Below are 22,952 nucleotides of genomic sequence, written 5' to 3'. Positions count from 1 at the left end.
AAAAACCACCTGGAGATGGCATCCATCCATCCACGGATCTCTGTGGAATCATGCCCTTGGTTGGATCCATGGATCGATCAATGGGTCCATCCACATATTTCATGTATTGTCACATCTATCCGACTCCATGTTATACACATCCAACGATATCCGTATACTCCCTTCCATTCTCAAGACGGAAACGGGGCCATCAGTTGTTTGGAAGAACAAGCAAAGAGCCCCCCGTCATCCTCCCCCTTGAAAGTTGGTTGGCCGTTGCTCCCACTCAACTACAAACCTACCAGCTCACCGCTCTGGCCTCTCTTGGCCCCTCGCAATACGCCATGCCGGGTCGGAGAAATCCCGAATCACTGGCAAGCTTTGGCTTGCCCAGAACTCTAAGCGAGATGCGCTAAACGGATGGACCCTGTCTCAGACTGCACCTGGTGTTATCCAATATTGTTCTAATTTAGACCCGCAGAAGAACACGAAAGTCCCCGAGAACTTTGGAAGAGAACAAGCCAGGAGGCAGTGCGATGGATGTGACCCCATCAGCCTTTCATTCTCTGGTCAAGAGGAAGAAACGAGATTCCCCTCTACTACTAAGGGACTGGAATCGAGAGAGAGTCAACAGGGATTGATGTGTATTGGGCCCATGTCTTTGTATGGAAATGAGACTTTAAAAAATGGCAGTTATTCTTCTGCTACGCCTGACCTCTGGGAAGGGGTTGCCATGAGATCTTTCAAGCCGGCCTCCCGTCCAGCAAGTAAAGCCATGGGATGGGTTCGACCAAAATTGTGTTGCAGGTTCTCGAAGAATTCTTTGGGAAGATCTACGGCTGGAATAACGACTCCTTTCACATGGTACGCCTGGTGGTGTAGCGATGGTCAATTTATACAGATTATATCCAGGCCTCCAAATCCCAATGACCAGAGCTTTTGGCATCCTTGGAGCTTTTGGACTTAAAGAGAGCCATTGCGGTTAACCTTTGGAGATAATTTTTTTGCGAGAAGCAAAGGCATTTTTCTCAGGCCCAAACTCTCTCATTTGGAATCTAATGTTCATTTCTGTATTGGAGAATCAAGCTGATTATCCTAGTTAGTGTCTATTCTGATGTGTTGTTCTGCCTAGCAACTTTCGCTAAAAGGTATCATCGTCTGTTCAGCTCCAGGGCTATTTCTGAACAGTTGCCAGGGGTGTTAGAGAGTCACCATCCCATGTCACCACCTTATCTCCAAGGGACTACTACTATCTCGTGTTCCAAGAATCAGGTGCCCAAAAGTGAAAAGAGGTGTCGGAATCTTTGGCTTTTTCCTCTACAGGACTTATCGCCCTTTCTCTGATATGGCGAGATAGGTTTGACTGAAGAACGTCCAGATATTAGTTGGCGTTGGAATGACCCCCTTTGATCTGCTGCATGGTCGAGTTTGAGAAGGGCGGTTGAGGCGCGATTCTTAACCCCTGTCCGTAGAGTAGTAGTGATCCCAGAACCCAACCGACGGAACACAGCAAGGGCTACAGACACCTTAAATCGCTGTCATACACCGCGTCTTCTGGCATTGATTACGCTTCCCGCATTCGTTGTTTCTGGAAAACTACTTTTACCAGCATTTCCCTGGATCAGGAGGTTCGCGCCGGTCCAACGGGGCCAATTTGCTTAGATTTGCAAAACTCACATGGAATGCACCGCTTGACACCCGAACCACCTAATTTGGAGCGGAGAACTCCGGTGGTGAAATCCGAACCTCTTCCGAGGAGGGGATGATAATGCTTGAACTGCCACTCTGTCATTCTCCCATCAGTCAATTTTATCCACAGTCATGTTTCAGTGCTTCAGCTGTTACCTCATTGGTTTGCATTCTATACAAAAGCGTGCTGTTGGTTTAGCTGGCCGAATGTTAACTTAACTGCTACCTTTTACCAGGTTTTCCTTCAGTGCCATTTGCCTGATTTGGTATTTGCTAATTTACCAGCATCTTTTTCAGTATCAGCTTCGAAACTTCATTAATTCCAATTTTGGAGCAGTTCATCTTGTCAAGATAATGAAAAAAAACATTCCCTCCTGGACCCAGATCCAGTCTCGCCACTCTGTCACCACTGCAAACACTGGCAGGCTTCTTCCCGCTTCTATAAAATAAATGATGAATTTACCTGCACTGCTAACCCAGAGATCTTCCTTCAAATACTAGATGATTGGCCTATCACCCTACCTCAGCTGAAGTTGCGTCTGGGATTCCAGAGTTGACAACTTGGATAGGCATATTTCAAAGTATACGTAGACAAGCTGATACGCTGTCTCCGGATGCAAAGGCTGCGTATACAAGGGTAGTTTTAGTTCCAGTTATGCCGTTCAAGTTGAGCCCTTCAACAAGATTTGGCTTTTGAAGGTTCATACAGTATACCTAGGTATGTATATGTATAATTGTCGATAATTGGTCCCATGACATTTCCTTCCCATGTCTGGTCAAATACAACTTTGTCCACTGTAACACATATTCAAGAATCATCCTGTCATGCAGAAATTGGGTAGTCATACCAATACAACTTGCAGGAGAGAGGGGGTTGGGGCCCTTTTGGGGGATGGTGTTTTCCACATCGGGATCCTATTCTGAATCAGGGGTGTCATTAAGGATGCCAAAATGCAGTTTTACTCCCTACCGGGTGGTAAAAGATATGACATATCCCGCAGACAGCCTGCCTCTATCTCGATGTTCCTCGACTTCTGACGTTCAACCGTCTTGAGCATATATGGTGTTTTTGGTATGTATGCAATGCACCGTACATACAGTGTTGAAAAGATAATGGCCTGAAACTATCCAAGTTCGAACTACCATCACTCGCTTTCTTTAATGTTACCGCGTTATACGCCATATTCTGGTTAGCATGTTTTCATGAGCGTTTTCAAATTTTTCAAATTGGTTTGTATTGGGAGCGATATCTCTTATATATACCTACATATCCACATATGAATACCCTCACAAACCTAGGGCGGTGATAGCCCTATCCGCATGAACGTGATTTCAATTTGGCATCACTAGTGGAGAAAGGTCAAGGAGAGGATAAAGCAGTAAAGGACAAAGCAGTACAGTGAACAAAAACAATGTAATAGAAAATATCAACGCTTATATTTCCATCGGACATGGAGTTTCCCCGTTCACATATTTGTATAACGAAACCAGCTTGTATATATTGTCATCCCATCCGGCCTGTATCGACACCACTGTTTGTCCAACTCACCTGTTGGAATTTATTGGGAACGACTTAGTGAAGCAGAGTTGAAATTTTCCAACATGGAATCGGTGCTGTTCCCATTAAACGAGGCCTTGGTATGCCGCTTGCCATCTCGGATCCGCTGCTAATTCTTCATGGAGTGTGCGGGACTCCGAATGGATTGTCCCTAACGGGGAGATTGGGCTTGAGGAGCGGGGTGTCAACTTATTGCGCGTAAGAACTGAGCGTAGACAACTGTATTGACGAGGACAAAGACACGGGTTGCTGTGGAGCGTTTTCATAGAATCGTAGCTACTCTGATGGTGTGGAATTGTTCGAGACTCAGAATTGTATGAGTATGCCATGTCAGACTGGTGTACTGAATAGAGAGTGCTTGAATTATCCGTTTCCGCGTGTTCAATCTTAGAACAACTTTGGAAAGAGTCAAAATGGAACGAAGGCCTTTTTTGAATCTCGGGCTCCTCAGAAGTTTTGGGTGGGCGGGGACGGCATAATCCACAAAGAAATCTTTCAATATAAACTAGCTGGTTCTTGCGTAGTCTAGTTAAGGTGCCGTTGTTGGTTGTTTCGATACTAGAGGGCTCTGTGTGATGGCGCGTGATGGAAATGAAGCTGGAAATAACTCCAAGGAAGATGTAGATAAGTAGACATGAGGTGAGGAGTCCTTGGGTAATAATTATGGCAAACCCGATAATGGTAGTAGTACTTCGCTCCAGATTGAAATGGGGGTAGAAAAGAGAAGATAACGCCACAGTAATCACCTTGCTGAAGCCGAGAAGGTAAACCATCAGAATATTGATGCGAGTGGTCTCAAAGGGTCTGAGCCAGCATAGGCAAACAAGAGCAATACACTCGACTGCGAGTAGGCCGAACACCTGGATCATTGCATTGCTCGAATTCACTCCGATGAGACAAGCATGTATAAATTCGTAGCCCAACCACACCGTAAAAAACCACCATGTGGATCGCCGATAACCAGCCGAAAGCCAGCCAAACTGTTGCAGAAACCTTGTATCTTCGTGAATCGGAGTCTGATGTATAAATGGAGAGATATTGTATCCATTTCACATACCTTCCACCAGAGAATAGACACTAAAACTTTCATAACCTCTTCGCTTTGCCCCAAACGACTTCGTCTCGCCAGTTGATAGCAGGGGAAGTGCCCAAAAACCTTTGTACAAACCACAAGTAACCGATCCGAATAGCACACAAATTTGCCGCTCCTTAAGCGGTACGATACAGCATAACCCATTATTGTCCACATACCAATGAATAGTAAAATAAAGCCCGTCGAGGAGAGCGCAATGACAGAAGCCGATCCACCTAAAGAAAGCTGGAATAATGCAAGAGATGTGATCATAAAGAAACCGATAAAAAGGGCCTGCAATACGGCTGAAGCGAGGAACGTACGCCAATTCTTTCGAAAGCAAGCAAACCGTTCTTTTTTTACAGGCTTCAAACTGCAATAACCCTCAACAATGAGCTTAATGAGGATCATTAAGCTTGCCACAGTAAAAAAAAAAATAAGAAACCAGATAAGAACTGTCAGAAAGGAATTTGATGTCGGTATTTTCTCCTGTGCAAGCGTGCCTGCAAATCCGTGGTTATCTCCGGGTAAAGAGAGGCCAGGTTTTATAGCTGTGCCAAACCACGGAGATCTCTTGGATGAACGGAATATATCTTGTTGTAACAGCAGAGAGCCAAAATGTTTTTGTGGCATTTCCAGGTTGCTTGTAGCCGGGTGAAGTTTTCTGTTGTATATTTTGGAGATATTGAATCTGGGCCTAGAATTACTATTGGAGATTCTAGCTAACGATTCCCCCCTCTGGCGGTTGTCTCCTCTTCGGGTTCCAATAATTTGATTGATCGCACTTTGCATTTTTTCGTTGTAAATAATCCCAGAGAACCAGGCAAAGTTTGACCAGAAGGCGACCAACACGCTTGGCCAGTTAAGGGGCAGTGCACCGCTAAGATATATGTGGTGTAAGATCGAAAATGATACGAACACAGACGGAGAATGAGTATAATTACTCCAAAATAAAGCGACATCCGCCCCATATATCGCTAACGCGGTAGATGAAAAGATGCCGCAAAGGACTAACATTCCCAGAATACTGGTTGCTGCAAAAGGATGCGCAAGGGTAACACCGTTGGTGACAAAGGAGGAATAGCAACCCATTTCTGACTGAGAGGAATTTGCAAACAGCCGAAGAACTGCCGCTCCCTCGAAATCCGGTATTTTCAGGGCGACCTCTGGTAACAAAGAGATATCAAATGTCGAAAGGGGAAGAATTCCATTTGCTTCGATTGGAATGCTCGAATTCATGGGGCATAAGCTACGCCGTTGAGATCAATTAACCACTAGTATATATCAATTTAGGGGATCCGAATAGGCAAATACCTGGGCATATTCGCGCTGCAAGGGTTAAGGATAATCTCGAATCTGCTTTTGCCATAGGCAAACAGGCCAATATACACTGGGTCTCGCATTAGATAGTGACCCTGGTTAAAAAATCATACGAGATCGCCAAAGGGCACACTCATCAGGTTCTCATGTTCAACGGAAGTCTGTCCTTGCAAGTGAAATACTGCCGTCATATTGTCCCTGTAGAGTGCAGCGCCGAAACGAGTGATATTTATTTGAGAATTCCCCAAGCAATCACCAAAGTATTTCGTGTATAATGAGGGTCTTCTGTAATCGTCTAAGGGAGGATGCTTTTCATTTCCTTTGCTGGACGGGGCCCAGCTATATGCACTAGACCCTGGAGTGCATCGCGCAAGCGAGAGGAGTAATGAAAGAAGAGAGAATCGCATACATACTGAGGGTAGGAAGGCCATAGTGTAAGAATCGGGAGCAGTGAGGAGAGAAGAATATAGGGAATGTCGGTGGGATTGCACCTATTGGGTTCTTGAATGAATGAAAATCCGATGTCGCATTCGGATTAAGCAGCTGGTAGAGACTGTAAGAGAGGAGATAGGGACTCTGGGTTTAACTTCAGTGCATATCGAGCATTCTCATAAATGAAATTATATCTCTGCGAGGGCCACTGACAAACTCGAAGGAACTTTGCAATGCCATAAATGAGCTAGAGTGCCATGATTGGGGAATATAAGAAGCAAAGGGGAATACAAGATCAAACTGACAAAGGAAGGGGAAGAAAGAAACAGATAAGAAGAACAGGAAGCAAGAAAACGCGTAAAATGTGACGTTGAAATGCGAAGCGTTAAGCGGCGGACATTGGGATGTAGATGTAAGTTGGGAGACGCCAAGAGACGCGATAGACGCGGCTGTTGACGAAAAAGGAAATATGAGGCTCCGAGTTCTGCCCAAAGAAAGGGATACTTTCCCCGACAACGACACTGTACCATATATCAACAAACACTGCACCATGCGTTAAACCACCATCCGTTTTATTTCTCTTATATTCATGCATTTACTAAAGTTAGTGGTATAAAAATAACGAATCAGATTCACTGCCAACAATCGTCGGCTATCTTTTCCTGTCAACTATAGCTTCGGTAGTTCCAGTCACACCATAGGACAATCTGTGGCTTAGCTGTGAGCACTGGAACTTTATTGCGTTTCTGGACAATGCTGACAATATGACAGGCATTGCCAAAGACAGATATAGGAACTGTAATAACCGCACAAATCGAAAGATATAGCAGAATGAGCAAGTGAAAATCGGAACTTAACATAATCATATCAGACTCTTTCCACCAGGAGAGCCAAACGAGAGCAGCATTCACTAACTCTTAAAACAACCGCAACGGAAAACGTGTCTTGCACCTGTGATAAAATTGGCCTCAATATCGAAATGGTGGAGCTAGCCGCTTTACCAACCGAAGTTATCCTTTATGTAGCAGAGCAGCTGCAGTCACAGAAAGCTATCAATTGGTTTTCTCAGACAAATCGACGCTTCCATTGTATTCTGGATCCTTATCTCTATCGATTCAATGCTAAACACCGTCGCGCTTCGGCCTTGCGCTGGGCAGCACGTCATTCAAATATCGAAGTTGCCAGAAAGTCACTGGATGGAGGTGCCAACATCCATATCAGAGCAAAGATATGCCCTCACTTAAATGTATTCCAAGAAGCTGTGTGTGCTCGGAATAGAATCAAGAAATGGCTTGCGAGGCCCTGCCACCCTAATGAATCTAGGCGGCAATATTCTCTGCGCGTGCATGATATGCCTTGCCCAAAAAATGACGCAATGCTTCTGTTCTTACTCGAAAGGGGGGCGTATGTCGATAGTATGTTCAAGAGTAGAGAGACACCCTTGTTCGCTGCAGTCAACCAACCAGATACGCAGCTTGTCAAACTTTTGATAGAGAATGGAGCTAACGTCAATTTTTCCAACGATGTGGGTAATACGATTTTACACGAGGCAGTAACAGGTTGTAACGCTTGGGTTGTCCGTTTTCTGCTAGAAAATGGTGCCAGCGTTCACTCCAGGAACGTCTTCGGATGCACCCCGTTGCATCTCGCATCCAGAGGAAGAATTCTGGTCCAACTATGGGCAAATATCGAACGCAGTAACTGTTTGCCCGGTATGAGTTCGCGGTTCTGCGCAACACAATGCCGGCGGAAACTGCTAGAATGTGACGCAGACGCCGGAGCCAAAGATCCGTATGACCCCGACGTTCGATGTGAAGTAGTTCAAATTTTGATCGAAAGTGGTTCAGATCTCGAAGCCAGAACGGTTGACGGGGTTACCCCAGTGCTGTTTGGAGCTTTGTATGGTGCCGAACTGAAAGTACTTCGGGTGCTGGTTGAGAATGGTGCAAGAACTGATATCGAGAAGCCGGATGGAACCTCGCTAGTCAGTTTAGCGGAGTCTCGCCATGAGTTAACCGAAATTTTGATCGCCAATTCACCGCAGCCTGTGGATCACGATTGAAATGCTGAACTAGCATGCTGAGGTTGTTTTACACCAATATAACAAAGGGCTTGGGGCGAAAAATCACCGAGGAAGAATGATTGAGGAAGACGTGGCAGAAAATCGAACTTTTTTTCAACTGTACGTAGTTCACGTTTGCCAGGCTCAATACTGAAATTTGTTCAGGTTTTGAGGTAGTAGAGCTATTTTTGTTCCAAGAATGATGTTTAGTCCAGAGAGGTGGCTGGCAAGGGTTCTCAGTTTGTGGAGAGAGGAACTCGGGTCCTAATTAACCAGTTAGTTAGCCAACTAGCGAATGACAGCGCGATTTTACTCCCTCAGATTCCCTGGAGAGGCGACACCTTCCGATTCCTATCTCGCGTTACGCCTCGAAAGGTATTCCCACACTCAAGAGAATGACAGATATCCATGAAGAAATATATTCCCCCAACTACATTCCAACCAATGGCCTCCATGTTTATCTCTCAAACGCAAGTTGAAATAGAATCATTTAAACTGCAGCCAATCACAAATAGGATAAAAAATTTATTTCAAGGGCACTTACCATTTTTTCCTCCCTCACTAGTCCGATAATGACATGGATGTCTTGATATGTCAAAGCAAAATGCCCTAAGCCAGTTGGTCATTCAGTGCAGAGAGTGTCAAACCCGCTATTCAGTTTGAACCATTTCAAAGTTGCGGAGTAGGATATGACTTCCATCAATGAGGGAGGTTAAATTATTTGCATATGACTGCATTATCCTTTCTCATGGTACAGACGTTGCAAAGTCATGGGCATGTTTGCGAAAGATTTCACATCAGGCGATTTGTCGTGCTTAAGCTTCGCAGTAACTCCGCGGACAAGGGATCCAGATCGAGCCGGTTAGGGGAATGAGAAAAAGGGTTGACGGTTTCCGTACGTAGCGGTTTGGGCGGTCGACAACGGACAGGTAAACATCGTATGAAGGCAGTGATAGTTCTTTTGCATTGCGTTTCCCGTAGTTGAGTGCAATACATTATGCACCTATCCAGCCGGGGCTTCTGTACCCTAGCTAACTAAGTCCTTGGAAATTGAGTTCATAAACAGGACTCGAAATTCGGAGCGAAGCGCGTTGAAAAGCTGTTTTGGAGGATTTACAGCCACAACCTTTCCGTGCAAGAACTCTCAAGGCGAAGAACATTGCGGTTTGACTCGTAGACATGGGTTGGTAACAGCAATAAAATGAACATTTTCTTCATTAATCATTCAGGTCTCTCTTGTGAGGAAGTTGAAATATATATTCGTCACTCTTTTTCATAGAAGGTTGGTTGGTTGCCCCGAACTTCCATGCTGCAGATGACATGGACTTGCTCAATTTCTTTGACTTCCAAGCCGATTGAATCCTGAGATGCGCAGGTAGGCAACTAGATCCTGTATCCTAGAGACTTTTCCTTAATCCTTGCATCCCCCACAAAATTTGTAACAGCCCAGTCTGAGCTTGCCTGCAGCAGTTACCGAAGTCAGGATTCTGGACTCATGGCAGCTCTAGGCCGGGGGCGCTAATAAGAACAGCACAATGCTCTCACACGGTGGTTGCTAGTGATTTTTCCTCGCACGAATTCCATCCGTGGATGTTTTTGTGGCTGTTAGGCGCGGTCAGAATATCTGGTATAACGTGTCAGTGATCATTTTCTCTCCTCATTTTATTTTGATGAAGTTCAGCTTGTTCAAAGGGCTGAGGCGTTCTGGGCACGTGTCTTATCCTAGTGCGAGTTAGTTCTTCCCAACCGCTCGGAGCCCTAACTCGACTTCACTTCTTCTTTTCTCCAACTGGCATGAGATATATGTGCTTCCATGTATCTAGAGTACATATACATGACTCCAACCGTGTTGAATACCGTGTTGAATACCGTGCCTAATAATGTCCGCAAATAGAGTCATGAAGCTGGCTTCAGAAAAACAATTCAGATGCACCATTTGTGACCGCTTGTTTACTCGCGTTGACCACCTTAAACGTCATCAGCTCCGCCGTATGTGCCTAGTCCTCTTCCATTGCAACTTTGATGTTGCGACTCTAGGCGTTTTGTATGCTGAAGTGTAACATAGATTCTGGACTTAGGCCCTATTCTTGTATATTCTGCACTGCTGCTTTCGCTCGTTGGTAAGGCTCCCTCCGGCTAACTTTCTCTGCCTGTAGTTTCTGATTATTTTTTTTGTCTAAAGCGATAACTTGCGCGATCATTATCAAGATTGCCCCCAGCGAGGAGATCGACACATACCGGAGACTAGCCAAAGAGGCAGGAGGCGTCACGCGTGTGAATCAGAAAGTTCCTTATTCTCCCGTTCAGTATGCCTAGTTTAGTAATTTATGTTTACAGTGCACATCCATGAAGTTACGGTGCGATGGGAGTTCTCCTTGTGGTGCATGTGTGAAGAGAAATATTCCGTGTACTCGTCACCGTTCAAAATCAGGCGATGACAGTGAAACTCGGACCGGTAAATCATCTCTTCTAACCATTGAAATACTAGCCGACATACTGTTTATGCGCTAATCCCCGTGAATAATTTTATACTGTCAACTTGCAGCCTCGACGAAATCCGATGATTTTGATCAGACTTATGAGAGAGGCTCAGTCAAGTTCCTTCTCAATGGAGGTACAGACAGCTTCACAAAAGGCTTTCACCTCCCTTCCCGCTATGATAGGGCTCCGGTGCTCTCCTGGGCTGACAACAATCAAAATCATAACGTCGGCCACATGAACGAGACCGTTAACACCCAATCACCCTTAGGCATGCAAAATAGCACACATACCCATCATCCAGTATCGGTATCGGGCATCGAAAGTCAGCCTGTTGATGTGGCATTTTACAATGACGGATTTCTTCAATTTTTCAATGGCGGATACAATATTGGTCCGCGCTTACAGCCTGATCCAACCCCAACAACATTTACCCATGCCCAAACTCCCGCAAATTCCATTCAAGCGCTTCCCCTAGCGCCGTCGACAGAGCAATATTTTGAACACGAGAGCCCCTATTCGACGAACTTGATAAATTCAATCCTGTCGAAATGGTGGACTCTTGAAATGGACGATGTTACACCAATTGCTATTTCTCAGGAATTGCGATATCTCTTAACTACACAAAGAATCCACAAATTTGTTTCCCTCTACTTTCGGAACTGGCACAAAAACTGTCCAATGATGCACCAGCCGTCGTTTGATTCGGAGACGGCCAATCCGTATTTGCTTGCTGCTGTTGTCCTTATGGGGGCAATATATTCTGACAACGCGAACGAAAGGATCACGGCGAAAAGGCTGCTAGATCTAGTCGAGGCGTTTATATTTTCCACGGAAGTATTTTCTCAAGATTTCGAAATTGCTCAATCATACAAGGCGCCTCATGCCCAACTGGATATAAAAACAGACTGGAGGACCTTTCAAAATTTCCAAGCGGGATATCTGATTTTTTTGGTTCAGTATTGGGGAGGAAGTAGAACTGCAAGGAATCGAATGGTGCAGATTCGGTTGGGGGAGGTGGTCAAGGTTGGTTCAGCATGATATCCTTTTGATTCTCTAATAGGTGTAATAAATTAGCTGACTTGCGGAAGATTGCACGCCAAATGCTACTGACAAAATGCCGACATGACCTGGAGGACCAAATGAGCGAATATCTTTGGCTTCAAAAAGAGTGCCGGATAAGGTTGGTGTTTTTGATCCCTGTTAGTTCCAACGGTGTCATCGGATATGTGTAGTTAACGTCACCTAGAACCATGATCGTCATATCAATGATCGACTCTGCAATGCCGTTTTATCAAAATTATCCTTCGAGGTTGACGAACATCGAACTTCAATGTGACTTGCCCTGTCAAGAAACCTATTTTGCAGCACGGAATCCGTTTCTGGAGCCTGACTTTCGGCTTAGCCGGGGGATGACGGTATACCAGGCCTTCCAAAGCCTTTTTGTGGAGCAAGGATCTGTCCGTCCGCTATTCGTTCACCGCGGGACAAACATTCTGCATTTGGGAATAATGGATATGTTCCTTCTCATTCATCGTAGGTTATACGAACAGAACCACTATTTCAGGAAAGAAGAGGCTGACGTGTCTAGAAATCTACTCCTATATCCATATGCACATGAACCTTTTGATGCCGCTATTAGGAAAACGGAACTCAAATCAACCTGAATGCGGGACTGTCACTCGGATCAAGCTTGCTCTTGAACACTGGCGATCGCTATGGATCTCTCTTCGTGCCGAGCTACCCAATTGTGAATGGGAGAGGGTGGGTTTCTTCAAAGGAGCCTACAATTTCTGGCTCGTATCGCAGTTGCTTATTAGTAAGGATGCTGCGGTGGATATCCTCATGAGAATGGACGTCAACTGCGAAGATAAACTGAGCCAGCTGAAGGCCCTTCTACCTGATGACAACGATTAATATCTATCAGATATGAGCCATCTTCAACACCAGCAGCAAGTCACGGACGGAATCCTTCAAAGTATAGATAAGGCGCGAGATACTCTTTGTTATTTGGTGGCTACTTGACTGTCTCTGCAGAATATTATGCCACAAGCTACCAATAATATATGCGGACAGGAGATATAGTGCTTAACTTACGGAGCGGATGTTATAATGGCAGCTCTTCTCCATTCCCTTTCCTGCAACGGTCGCTTCCTTCATTTCCCATTCTAATTTCGTTTTCAATTATTGGGAGTGGATTTTGAGTTCTATACATGACTCCAATTTTCATTGTTCATTTGCCCTTTTTTTTGATTTGTTTTTGATACACTTGTCTTCCTCGTTTCTGTGTTTATTATTTCTGTTTTTGCCCCAATTTTTTTGGAACCTAGATACCCAGGTGAACTAGTCGCTTTTTGCTGCCCTCTTTTGTCGATCGTTTATAACTACCCTTTTTGTCTTATTTCGTTTGCAAATCCACCTAAATATGCCAACCGCACATATTCTAACTTGCACTTCATTATATTTACCTTATCCGTTATATAAAGCATAGCCTCTTCGGCATTTTCTTCTTCTCCTGTTCTCCTATCTTCTTTTTGGAATTTCTCTTTCTGTCTCTATATCTGTTATTTCATGCCATACAATTCTACCTGGAAAACCAACCAATTTTTTGCAATTTTTTAATTGTAGTTCTATGGGTTTGGCTATTCAGGTATTGTCAGGATGTTCAGATTAAAATTTCTGATCTTTATCACACTACCAATCCAGACAGGAACTGGGGATAAGTACTGATTCAATTGCCACTCTTGAAATAAATTGAGAGGGGACATTTACGAGTTGTCCTTGTGGGTTGTAACAACAAATTGACTATAATAATAAAGTACCCGGCCTATTGAGTCCACGGTAGTGACCATTTTGCTGATGAGTCAATAACTTCAATCCAACTAATGCACCTATAATATGTGCATCAGTGGATTTTGTTGGTGAAAGGTGTCAGCATTTTAACTTACTGTGAATACACTGCGAGGATGTTCACACAACATCAAATGTTGAGGTTAAAATAAACTACTCCGGGATCGGGATGATATTTATTCCGAAGATCAACTTTTCACTCTAGCGCATAATTACAGCCGGATAATTATAATCCCGATACCACGCTGACTAATCCTTGAAGTCAGGCGAGACCGCAACGACAAGCAAAAAAACCCTTGACGGCACGAATCAACCAGCAGCCATTCAGCTAAAACACTCGAAGCCCTCTGCTCAAACCAATCCATTTGGTACGTGAACCTTTGCTGTCTCCATTAGATCATTGGGAAAACGACCCTGTTGCGGCCTGCATGCTTGCCCTTAACCTCTCCCCCACAAATACCCCGTCGTGCATTTTAACCGATCGTTGTGCGGAACCCTGATTAATTTCGCCGAATTGTTGCGCCTTGCATTTTTCTGACAAAGACGGTTTGAATAGATTTGTCCTCCGTGCCCTCCGTGCCTGCCTCCTTCATTTGCGCTGGTGTCCTATATTTTCTTGCAGTCAATTACCCATCATGGATCAAGCAAAGTTGGCTAGACTCCAGCAGAGTGTGCGAATTGGTATGTGCTCGACACGCTGAACTCTTTCTGCATTAGCTATTCCCAGGGTAAAAACATGGGCTGACCATCTCTAACTAAATGGGTTGTTTTTTGCAGGGTACGTATTCTGAATGATAAGCCATTTGATTGTTTCGTTGCTTTCCGATGATAGGAGGATGGATGATTTGGTTGCTATGACTCTTATCATGAAGAGGGGGAACATATTTTCTGGTGTTGGTGGCGGCAGCTAATGATCTTTTGTCCCTTGTGTTTAGAGGCAAGGGTACCCCGCGACGCAAGACGAAGAAGGTCCACAAGTCATCCGGAACCGATGACAAGAAGCTCCAAACGTCGCTGAAGAAACTGAATGTGCAGCCCATCCAGGCCATTGAGGAGGTTAACATGTTTAAGGAGGATGGAAATGTCATCCACTTCGCTGCTCCAAAAGGTGCGTTGTTGCAGGCCCCCATTACTGAGCTTGTTATAATATTCGAATTTTCACGACTAACGTATTCCCCCCCTTCTTCTAATCTTGCATTACAGTCCACGCCTCCGTCCCAAGCAACACCTTCGCTATCTATGGCAACGGTGAGGATAAAGAGCTCACAGAGCTCGTACCTGGAATCCTTAACCAACTGGGGCCTGACTCTTTGGCGTCCCTCCGCAAGCTGGCGGAGAGCTACCAGAGCATGCAGAAGAGAGAAAGCGGCGGAGATGGCAAGAATGTCGAGGAGGAAGACGATGATGATATCCCAGATCTAGTTGATGGAGAGAATTTCGAGAGCAAAGTTGAATGATCAAGGAGAACTAATCCAAAATCATCTAAACTATCTCCGCCTAGAAAATTTCATTCTCACTGTCATCTCACTTACCATGTGTGATTTTATTCCTTTTCCATGTCTATGTTTACCAGCAGCGGCAAGCAGAGAGGAAAAGAAGAATCGGAAGAGCACTTTTAACATGCTGAATATGAAACAAAGGAAGAAACATTGCAGAATATGTAAAATCCGCAGGGTGATCTGAAGGCTTTTCTCGTGTCTATGTTTGATTACCAATTTGCTCTTTTCGTCATGGCATGCTTTTGTTGCGCTAGTTTCCACCGGCAAACTATCTGTGTTATCAGGTTAACGTACATACATATCATTTGGTACATGCAACGTGAAATACACACGCAGTATAAGGTGTGAATTCTAGTCTGTTTCATATCTCAAGCATATCTATCGATTCAATCAACATTTACTTTTAGTAGCTTGCATTATACTCAGGTAGTTCTCCTTGATTTTCGCGCTTTCGGACCGAGAGGATGCGCGGGGGCTGGGTTGTTGGCTGAGAGCAGAGGCAGACAAAAAACAAAGACAGAAATTTAGTTCAACATGGATTCTATTTCGAATAGTAGCTTCAGTCGATATGATAGAAGAAAGCAAATATGGACCGGTATGTATACGTATATGCTAAGACGGTTCTGGCTAACTAATGCTCAATTTGGCCGGTCGATAAGGTGAGATATATATTCTTAAAAGTACAGATTGAACGAAATCTTAAGGGAAAATGATGGTTCTTCGTAAGGTAAAATACTGGTAAGGTATATAAAACAAAACACGAAGGAAACGGGCGTTAGACAGAAGAAAATCCGCTATTTTGTGGGCCTATCACACCCAGTAAACGAAGTAGGAAACGTACTAAAATCAGGTTTTGAATGTAAAATTTAGAGATATGAAAAGGGAGGGAGAGAAAAGAAAGATAAGGAGGGAAATGGAAAACTATGGGACATTGAACGCCTCTTTTATGATCCAACAGAACAAAAAGACAAACGATTTGAAAATCACAAATAGAAATGCAGAATTCCTGATTCCACGGGTGGCAAAGTCAATGAAAAAAAGATAACATAAAAAGTGAGAGAATAGCCTATCATATCAAGATTAGGAAAGAAAGGTGGACATGATGGAAGAGTCATCGTTTTATTAGGTGCGTGGTATCTCATATTGTTAATATACGCAATGAAAATTGTCACAAGGTGCAAATGTTCCATTTCTCGGGTACTTGAGCGTTGGACGGTAAATAGGGGCGTGGCTGAGCCGTTGCAGCAGATGATAAGAAGAATTCACATGCTTGTTTTAGAACAGTTTAGGAAAAGGCAGTCAATCGATGCCCTCTCACGTGATTTCTGGTTTTTCGTAAGTCTAGACATAATAGCTGATTAGATTAGAGGATGTGAGGGCTAACTTGACGATGGTCTTATCGGCGGACATCCCATGACAATGCACTGGCAATAATCGACCTTATTGGGTGAAATGTCAAGACGGGAATCGCGATTTTGCCTCAAGATTCTTCCTTCAAACCACACAAGTCGGTTCCAAGAAGCTTATCGACCATATACCAGAAGCGCCAATAGGCTCCTGACTTGTCGTGATCGAATGATCCATCTTCGCGAAGAACAGGCCCATCACCAACAATGTCACCCGTAAACCAACTTAATATGGGAATAGATCGAAGTACACGTTCAACCACAGTGGGTTGAGGAGGGAGGGCTTCGGATATTGGTCGCAAAACAGCACGACGAACAGTAGGAATATGGGTCATGAATTCGGACTCTGGCTTTGGCTCAGATCTAGGTTTGGATTGAGTTTGAGTTTGCCGTTGACGTAGAGTGTTGCTTGCCGCTGGGTCAATGGCTGTGGCAGAGCTGGTCGTGGTCGATGATCTCTGAGAAGTAACAGAGTCATCTACAATTCCATTGTTCGGGATAGTAGGGGAAGAAAAGGGTCGAGGGAGGTTGGTTCGGTCGACATCAGCGGATTGAAAGAATATATTGGATTGAGACGAATTCAAGGTATGTGATTTTAGCTGCGGTCCAACAAGTTCGGTGGAGTCTTTAGGAATTGGAGCATCATGCTGCGGCCCATGCCCATGGTATGGTTCACAGAAGATCATGAACCCATCGATTTCTTGTGGGGAGAAGAAGCAGGCACGGTCAGCAGCGGCAGCGGAGTCAAAGGTGACTTTTATCCAATGAAATCCTCCAGCATATCTCTTTGCTTTCTTGTTGGCATCAGATGACAGATTCGGATGAATAACAACGTCACCGCCGCTTAGAAGTCGTGGGTACTTTGGTGCCAACTCAGGGTCGGTTCTTGGGTAGTCCTCGCATATCATGCCTTGAGATATCCGTTCAAATTTGTCAATGACTTTCCACTCGCTTTCTTTGTTCTTGTACCCATAGAGAATACATTCAGTTGCAACCTTCTCAATAGATTTTCGGGGTGAATCTGTAGAGTTGGAAGTTGAGGCTGGTAGGTGTTTCGATAGGTTTTGCTCCTGTTCCTGTTGCTGTGCAAACAGTTTGCCGAACTCCGCTACATTCGGGTTTTCCTTTCTGGCGGGTGTTCCCGTTCTAGTTCCAGATCGAGTTGAATTATAACGGGCATTGCGTCTTTTTCCAAAAGGCCCACTCTCTTCAGGGGGACGCCGTGGATTCCTTGCCTCGCTGGCAAGAGAAGGCAGGTTAGCTTTGGTGTATAGTTTGGGGTGAAAGGTTGTGGATATTTGAGAAATAAACAAAGATGATGACGCAAAACGTTAAGATAGTCATCCATGTAGCTCAAGTAAACTCGAGAAAACATAGCATCGGGAGTGACACGAGCGTGCAGAGCAGGCAGTAAACAACATACTCTTTGTAAACATATCCCCACGGGAGGACATTCCCTTTTTCGTCTCTGGCACGTTCTTCGAGCGGGACTGCATGATACTCCATGGCAAAGGGGGCACAAATATGAAAGAAAGGATGAAGAGACGTAAGGGTGACGGCGATCAACGAGCTGTGTAGTCGAGTAGAATGAAAGCGATATTTACTGTTTCCAAAGCATCAACTCATCTAGTTGATTTCAGTTGTTGATTCGAGAGGGAAGTTTGATGTTTATATCACGTGCGAGTTAATTTTCAATCTCGTGAGTGTAGTTAACTGCCAAGAAATTCATATCAAAGATCAACGACGATTTAGTTCTATCGACGACATTCATGAACATCATCATCAATGTAACTAGAGTATTGCAGAATCAAGCTTTAGTTGGATCGAAATCCATTTTGCAATCCATTTCAGGACATTGTCTAATGTACCAGATCAATTTTCTGCACCCTCTCGGGTAGATTTTCAATATCAATTATCCAATGGGAGTCCCTCATCAATGTTACGTAGCGACATAATCCTGTGCAAAATAGGTAGCAGTAGACCATCATTTTACACTGCAGAGCTGGATGTGGGTGCTAATGGAATTCTATTAAAGCAAAAACATTATGGGAATTTCCACTGGCATTTTACCCTTGCGTACAGAGATTATGATTCTCACTTGATATAACTTCTTGCAATGTGAGTGAGGAACAAATAAGACTCGGGGGTGGTGGGGTAGGAAAAGTAAATGATAAAGAGGAACAAGAAGAAATAGTATAAGGGAGGAGGAAGCAATACATATTCAAGCAGCGTTGACTTTACCTGTTCATGTTCAAAAGCTATGAAACAGGAATTAGTAAAAGAAATAGAATACAGACAAATCAAGCATCTATTCTCCACCAGCATAATAATCATACACATGCTTTCTACAAGCAACGAAGGAAGTATAACCGAGTCGAAGATATAAAACACGGTGTACACATAATTGTATCGAACCCCCCTCAAGCCCACCCTTTAACCTCCTCCTCCGCCCACTTCCACAACTCCTCCCCAAGCGCTTTATCATTCGCAAACCAATTCCTGGCCTGAACCCCGACAGGCTCATAATACGCTCCGTTTTTCAACACCCCCTTCTCAACCCCAGCGGCCCATAAGTGATTAAGCGCCCCATCTTTCTCCCCTGTCAAAAACGGACCCAATGCCGCCATCCCATACCTTACAATTGGATTGCGGGTTTTGGATGATGAGTAGAGATTTGTATCGATCACACCGGGGTGCACGGATACAGCTGTGATATCCGGATAGAGACGGGCTAGTTGGGCTGCGAGAACGACGTTGCCGGCCTTGGAAGTTCCGTAGCGTGTCCAAGTGTTTGCGGATAAGAGCTTTTGTGTGGACGTCATGTTTTCAAGGGGATTGGATGCTGGAGCCAGCTGCCAGGCTAGGGATGAGATGGATATTACACGCACGTCTGCTGTTTGTTGTTGTGGGGAAAGGGGCATTTTCACAGTCTCGAGAAGGGTGGGCAATAGGAGCTTTGTAAGGAGGAAGTGGCCGAGGAAGTTTGTGCCGAAATGGATCTCGTAGCCATCCTCTGTGGTGTACGGGGGTAACCCCATTACGCCAGCGTTGAGGATTAGAGTGTCGAGACGGTGGTTGTCGGATTTGAAGGTGGAGGCGGCAGCGCGGATGGATTGGAATGATGAGAGGTCCAGGGGGAGGAAGCGGATGTCAATGGTTGAGGATTGTTCGGTGTTGAAGGAGGATTTTATGTCTGCTATTGCGCTGAGAGCCTTGGCTTCGTTTCGAGATGCGAGGTAGATGCGAGATGGATTGTGTTTGGCCAGTTCGAGGATGGTTTCTCTCCCAAGACCAGAGTTTCCTGACGACATGGTTAGCTTTGGTTACAGCAAAGGGCAGCAGCATGGATCCAACGTTTATAATTAAGGGATCTATATAGAACACCACACTTACCGCCAGTGACGAGTATAACTTTCCCCCCTAAATCTCCAATATCTTTTTCGGGCGTAAACATTTCCTTACCCAGGATTTTTGACACTTTCCGGCTTATCGTTGATGTGACATACGCCAGATTCTCCTTCGGATAGTGTAAAAGCCCAGTAACAAAGCGGGTCAGGGCTAGTGATTCCTGTAATGAAGTACTTGAAGTGTTTATTTCCGCACCAGCGGTTGCAGAAGTCGCTAAAGCTGACGGTCCAGTTGTAGCTTTTTGAGGCATGGCCTCCTCATTGCTGTCTTTAGACCGCGACGCGGGAGTGGACATTACGTTATTGGATTCTTGAAGATCGCACCTTAGTGAATATTGTCTTGTTTGACGCGATTCGAATTGCTATTTTCGTAGATAGGTATCCCTAATCTGATTGATAGCTCTATACTTCAAGCGCTTCGGTTCCGTATCTTTCTTCTAAAAATATATATCACGAACGCAGAAGTGAAAGGGACAAATCGGCAGAATACTGCGGCTCCATTCCCCTTCCTATTCATATAATGACAGGGTAGTTGGAAATCGCCCGTGCAATGAGAAAAGACAAGTAAATTCAATACATGAAAAGTGAAGATTTTGTGGATGCTCCGAACGTATGTGAAAGTGGAAAAGGAACGAGATAGCTGTGGAGCTGCTCATAGCGAGGTAAACAGTATTCCAGCAACTTGAATCTAGAGAAGGATAAATATAGAAATCCAACCAACAACATATCTTTAATATGCTGCTTGTTATTGATGGTTGATGTTGATCATATCTAACCGCTTTTGTTGCAGTGATTCCAAGGTTTCGCGATTTCTGCAAGCTGGTTAAAGTTAAGATAAACCACTCATGAACTTCGCCAACAACCCCCCTCATCAAGTAAATATTTCAACATAATCCACTACCATTGTTATTCTAAGTAAAAAGTCTGAAATAATTTTCGATTAAGAATTCACATTACGACAGATTTTTAAGTATTATACTCAAATCTGTAAGAAATTTATTTATTATTATATTATTACTCTTTCTTATTTGTATATAATCGTGCCGCTGCGCAACCCACACCTCATGTGGGTGCACCACACCAAAATGATAAAAATACTGAAATGATAAAAATCTTGAATCACACCCTCATTATTGCACTCTATATCAACAACCAGTAGCTAATCTATAATAAAAAGATTATCTACATCATTCTCAGTATATGTGTCATTTTTAAATCAATTTAATTTCTTTTCTGTCAGTGATGTGAATGAGTTATTATCAATTTTCATGGAATCAACTTCAAGTCTCTGTCACTTCTTATTCTGTTCTTTTTCAGCTTCATTATTCTTATACTGCTTGATTTTTCTATTGACATCTTTAATAGTGAGGACTTCCTCTACTTGAATTTAATGATGAATTGTTTTAGCTCTGCAGTGTTTACTGACATTGAGAAAGTTCTCTAATTCAGTAATTTATTGCTTATTAAGTTCTATGTTAATTAGACTTGCTTTGAATATCTTGTTTAAACAACATATCAAGATGAGTGATTTCAAATCAAGAGTATCTCTAATACTTTGTATGGTGTTTTCCACAATATTAATATGACATTTCAGCTTTTGAATTATTTTTGATGAGAATAGCTAAGAGAAAGAGATAAATATATGATATAAATCATTCTCATCTTCATAAATCTGCAGTAGAGAAGGTGATGAGATTCACTGCTTAAGAGTGTCAAAAACTCAGTCAAAATTTCATGAATATATATCATGTTGAGCTCATTTTGCAGCTATTGTATCAGATTTAAAGATCTGCTTTTGCATAGCTGAGAGGTCTTGTAGAAATTGTCATTTTTCATACTTAACAAATCATAATGTGCAGCATAGTTGACTGCTTTTCAATGATAATACTTATATTACTGAAATGATAGACTATTCAGAAATTGTAACAAATGAGTAGCATGTGATGAAAATTTATATAAAATTATCTTATGAAGATTTATATATTATATAAACTTCTCAGTAATATGAGATTTATGATTATTTATTAAAAGTAATTGATGACTTTCTTTCTATTTCTTTTCTATAGCAGTATTGAAATGTTTAAGCTATTCAAATTTAATCTCATTATTTGTAAATCTAGTGTTTGATATAGCAATTCTATAATTACTAAGCAAATCTATCTATGTATATCAATTTTTTAAATGTGTTTTGAAGGCCAAGATTATCAATGATAGAATGATATAATTATTTATAAATATACATTCAATGACTGTAATTAAATCTCTTAAAAAGAATAATGAAATAATGAAATTAGCTTTTTTAAAAGCAGTTATAACTTATTCTCCATATTCTTATCCTTTTTGAAATTCAATCTCATCAAAGTTATATATATCATAGATGTGAAATTGATACTATTCAAATAGAATCTGAAGACATTTAAATCATGTATTGATGTATTCAATATTTTCAACTATCACTCTCTTTGAATACATTGACTTCTGTTTTACTCTCTTATACTTAGATAGATGTTCAATAAATCTATAAGTTCACATCTTGCTAACTTTTGAAGAAGAGATAGTAGAATCTATGTGCTGATATCTGAGTATTGAATTTGCAAATTTTCAATATGTTTGACTGTGAGAGAATAATTCTTTTCATTAAACAGCTTGATTTATTGTTTAATTGCATTCTTTTGACTCTCATTTAATCTTTTATTAACTGAAATCTTTGCAGTATTCAGATTTCTTTCATTAATATACACTCAGAGATATTGATAAAAAATCTTAAATTTTTATGACAAAGACAGTATTTTAAAATTTAAGTTTTTTTGATAGTAAGTAATAGCTTTTTGAATATAGTCTTCAATATTTTTATTCTTATTTGACATTATAATGAGTTATTAATTGATGAAGATGATAAAGATGATGAAATTGTAAGATTTTTATCATTTCAGTGTTTTTATCATTTTGATGTGATGCACTCATATGAGGTGTAAGTTGTGCAGCAGCATAATTAGTTAGTTATTAGATTTCTTTTATTTAATTATACATGTATTTCATTTTACATTGTTGAACTTATCATGATTACTAACTAATCATGCTGCTGTGCAACTCATATCTCATGTGAGTGCATCACATCAAAATGATAAAAACACCTCGCCTAAATGGAAAAAACCGAAGATCGATCACCTTAACATCTTCCCCAGTATAACTTTTCTCCA

At 42.7% G+C, this 22,952-nt stretch overlaps 6 protein-coding genes across 6 annotated transcripts; 3 read left to right on the top strand and 3 right to left on the bottom strand.

The window, feature by feature from the left end:
* Positions 1–3,291: 3,291 nt before the first annotated feature.
* On the bottom strand, positions 3,292–5,537 carry PADG_04660 (uncharacterized protein; the record flags this gene model as incomplete). Its single annotated transcript, XM_010761788.1, has 2 exons — positions 3,292–4,242; positions 4,755–5,537. 2 exons carry the CDS (start codon positions 5,535–5,537, stop codon positions 3,292–3,294), a joined length of 1,734 nt encoding a protein of 577 aa, XP_010760090.1.
* A 1,492-nt stretch (positions 5,538–7,029) lies between these two features.
* On the top strand, positions 7,030–8,112 carry PADG_04659 (uncharacterized protein; the record flags this gene model as incomplete). Its single annotated transcript, XM_010762022.1, has 1 exon — positions 7,030–8,112. One exon carries the CDS (start codon positions 7,030–7,032, stop codon positions 8,110–8,112), a length of 1,083 nt encoding a protein of 360 aa, XP_010760324.1.
* Positions 8,113–9,992: 1,880 nt separating this feature from the next.
* On the top strand, positions 9,993–12,507 carry PADG_04658 (uncharacterized protein; the record flags this gene model as incomplete). Its single annotated transcript, XM_010761787.1, has 7 exons — positions 9,993–10,101; positions 10,295–10,398; positions 10,450–10,567; positions 10,658–11,616; positions 11,682–11,773; positions 11,840–12,126; positions 12,182–12,507. The coding sequence occupies 7 exons, from the start codon at positions 9,993–9,995 to the stop codon at positions 12,505–12,507; spliced, it is 1,995 nt and encodes a 664-aa protein (XP_010760089.1).
* Positions 12,508–14,075: 1,568 nt separating this feature from the next.
* Positions 14,076–14,897, top strand: PADG_04657 (nascent polypeptide-associated complex subunit beta; the record flags this gene model as incomplete). The annotated part of the gene is made up of 3 exons (XM_010761786.1): positions 14,076–14,121; positions 14,378–14,548; positions 14,644–14,897. The coding sequence occupies 3 exons, from the start codon at positions 14,076–14,078 to the stop codon at positions 14,895–14,897; spliced, it is 471 nt and encodes a 156-aa protein (XP_010760088.1).
* Positions 14,898–16,419: 1,522 nt separating this feature from the next.
* PADG_04656 (uncharacterized protein) lies at positions 16,420–17,851 on the bottom strand (the record flags this gene model as incomplete). Its single annotated transcript, XM_010762021.1, has 2 exons — positions 16,420–17,584; positions 17,769–17,851. The coding sequence occupies 2 exons, from the start codon at positions 17,849–17,851 to the stop codon at positions 16,420–16,422; spliced, it is 1,248 nt and encodes a 415-aa protein (XP_010760323.1).
* A 914-nt stretch (positions 17,852–18,765) lies between these two features.
* PADG_04655 (uncharacterized protein) lies at positions 18,766–20,048 on the bottom strand (the record flags this gene model as incomplete). Its single annotated transcript, XM_010762020.1, has 2 exons — positions 18,766–19,646; positions 19,739–20,048. The coding sequence occupies 2 exons, from the start codon at positions 20,046–20,048 to the stop codon at positions 18,766–18,768; spliced, it is 1,191 nt and encodes a 396-aa protein (XP_010760322.1).
* Positions 20,049–22,952: the final 2,904 nt, after the last annotated feature.

The sequence above is a fragment of the Paracoccidioides brasiliensis genome (genome assembly GCF_000150735.1).
Source record: "Paracoccidioides brasiliensis Pb18 unplaced genomic scaffold supercont2.5, whole genome shotgun sequence".
NCBI lineage: Eukaryota > Fungi > Ascomycota > Eurotiomycetes > Onygenales > Ajellomycetaceae > Paracoccidioides > Paracoccidioides brasiliensis.
This window is presented reverse-complemented; position numbering and strand designations above follow the sequence as displayed.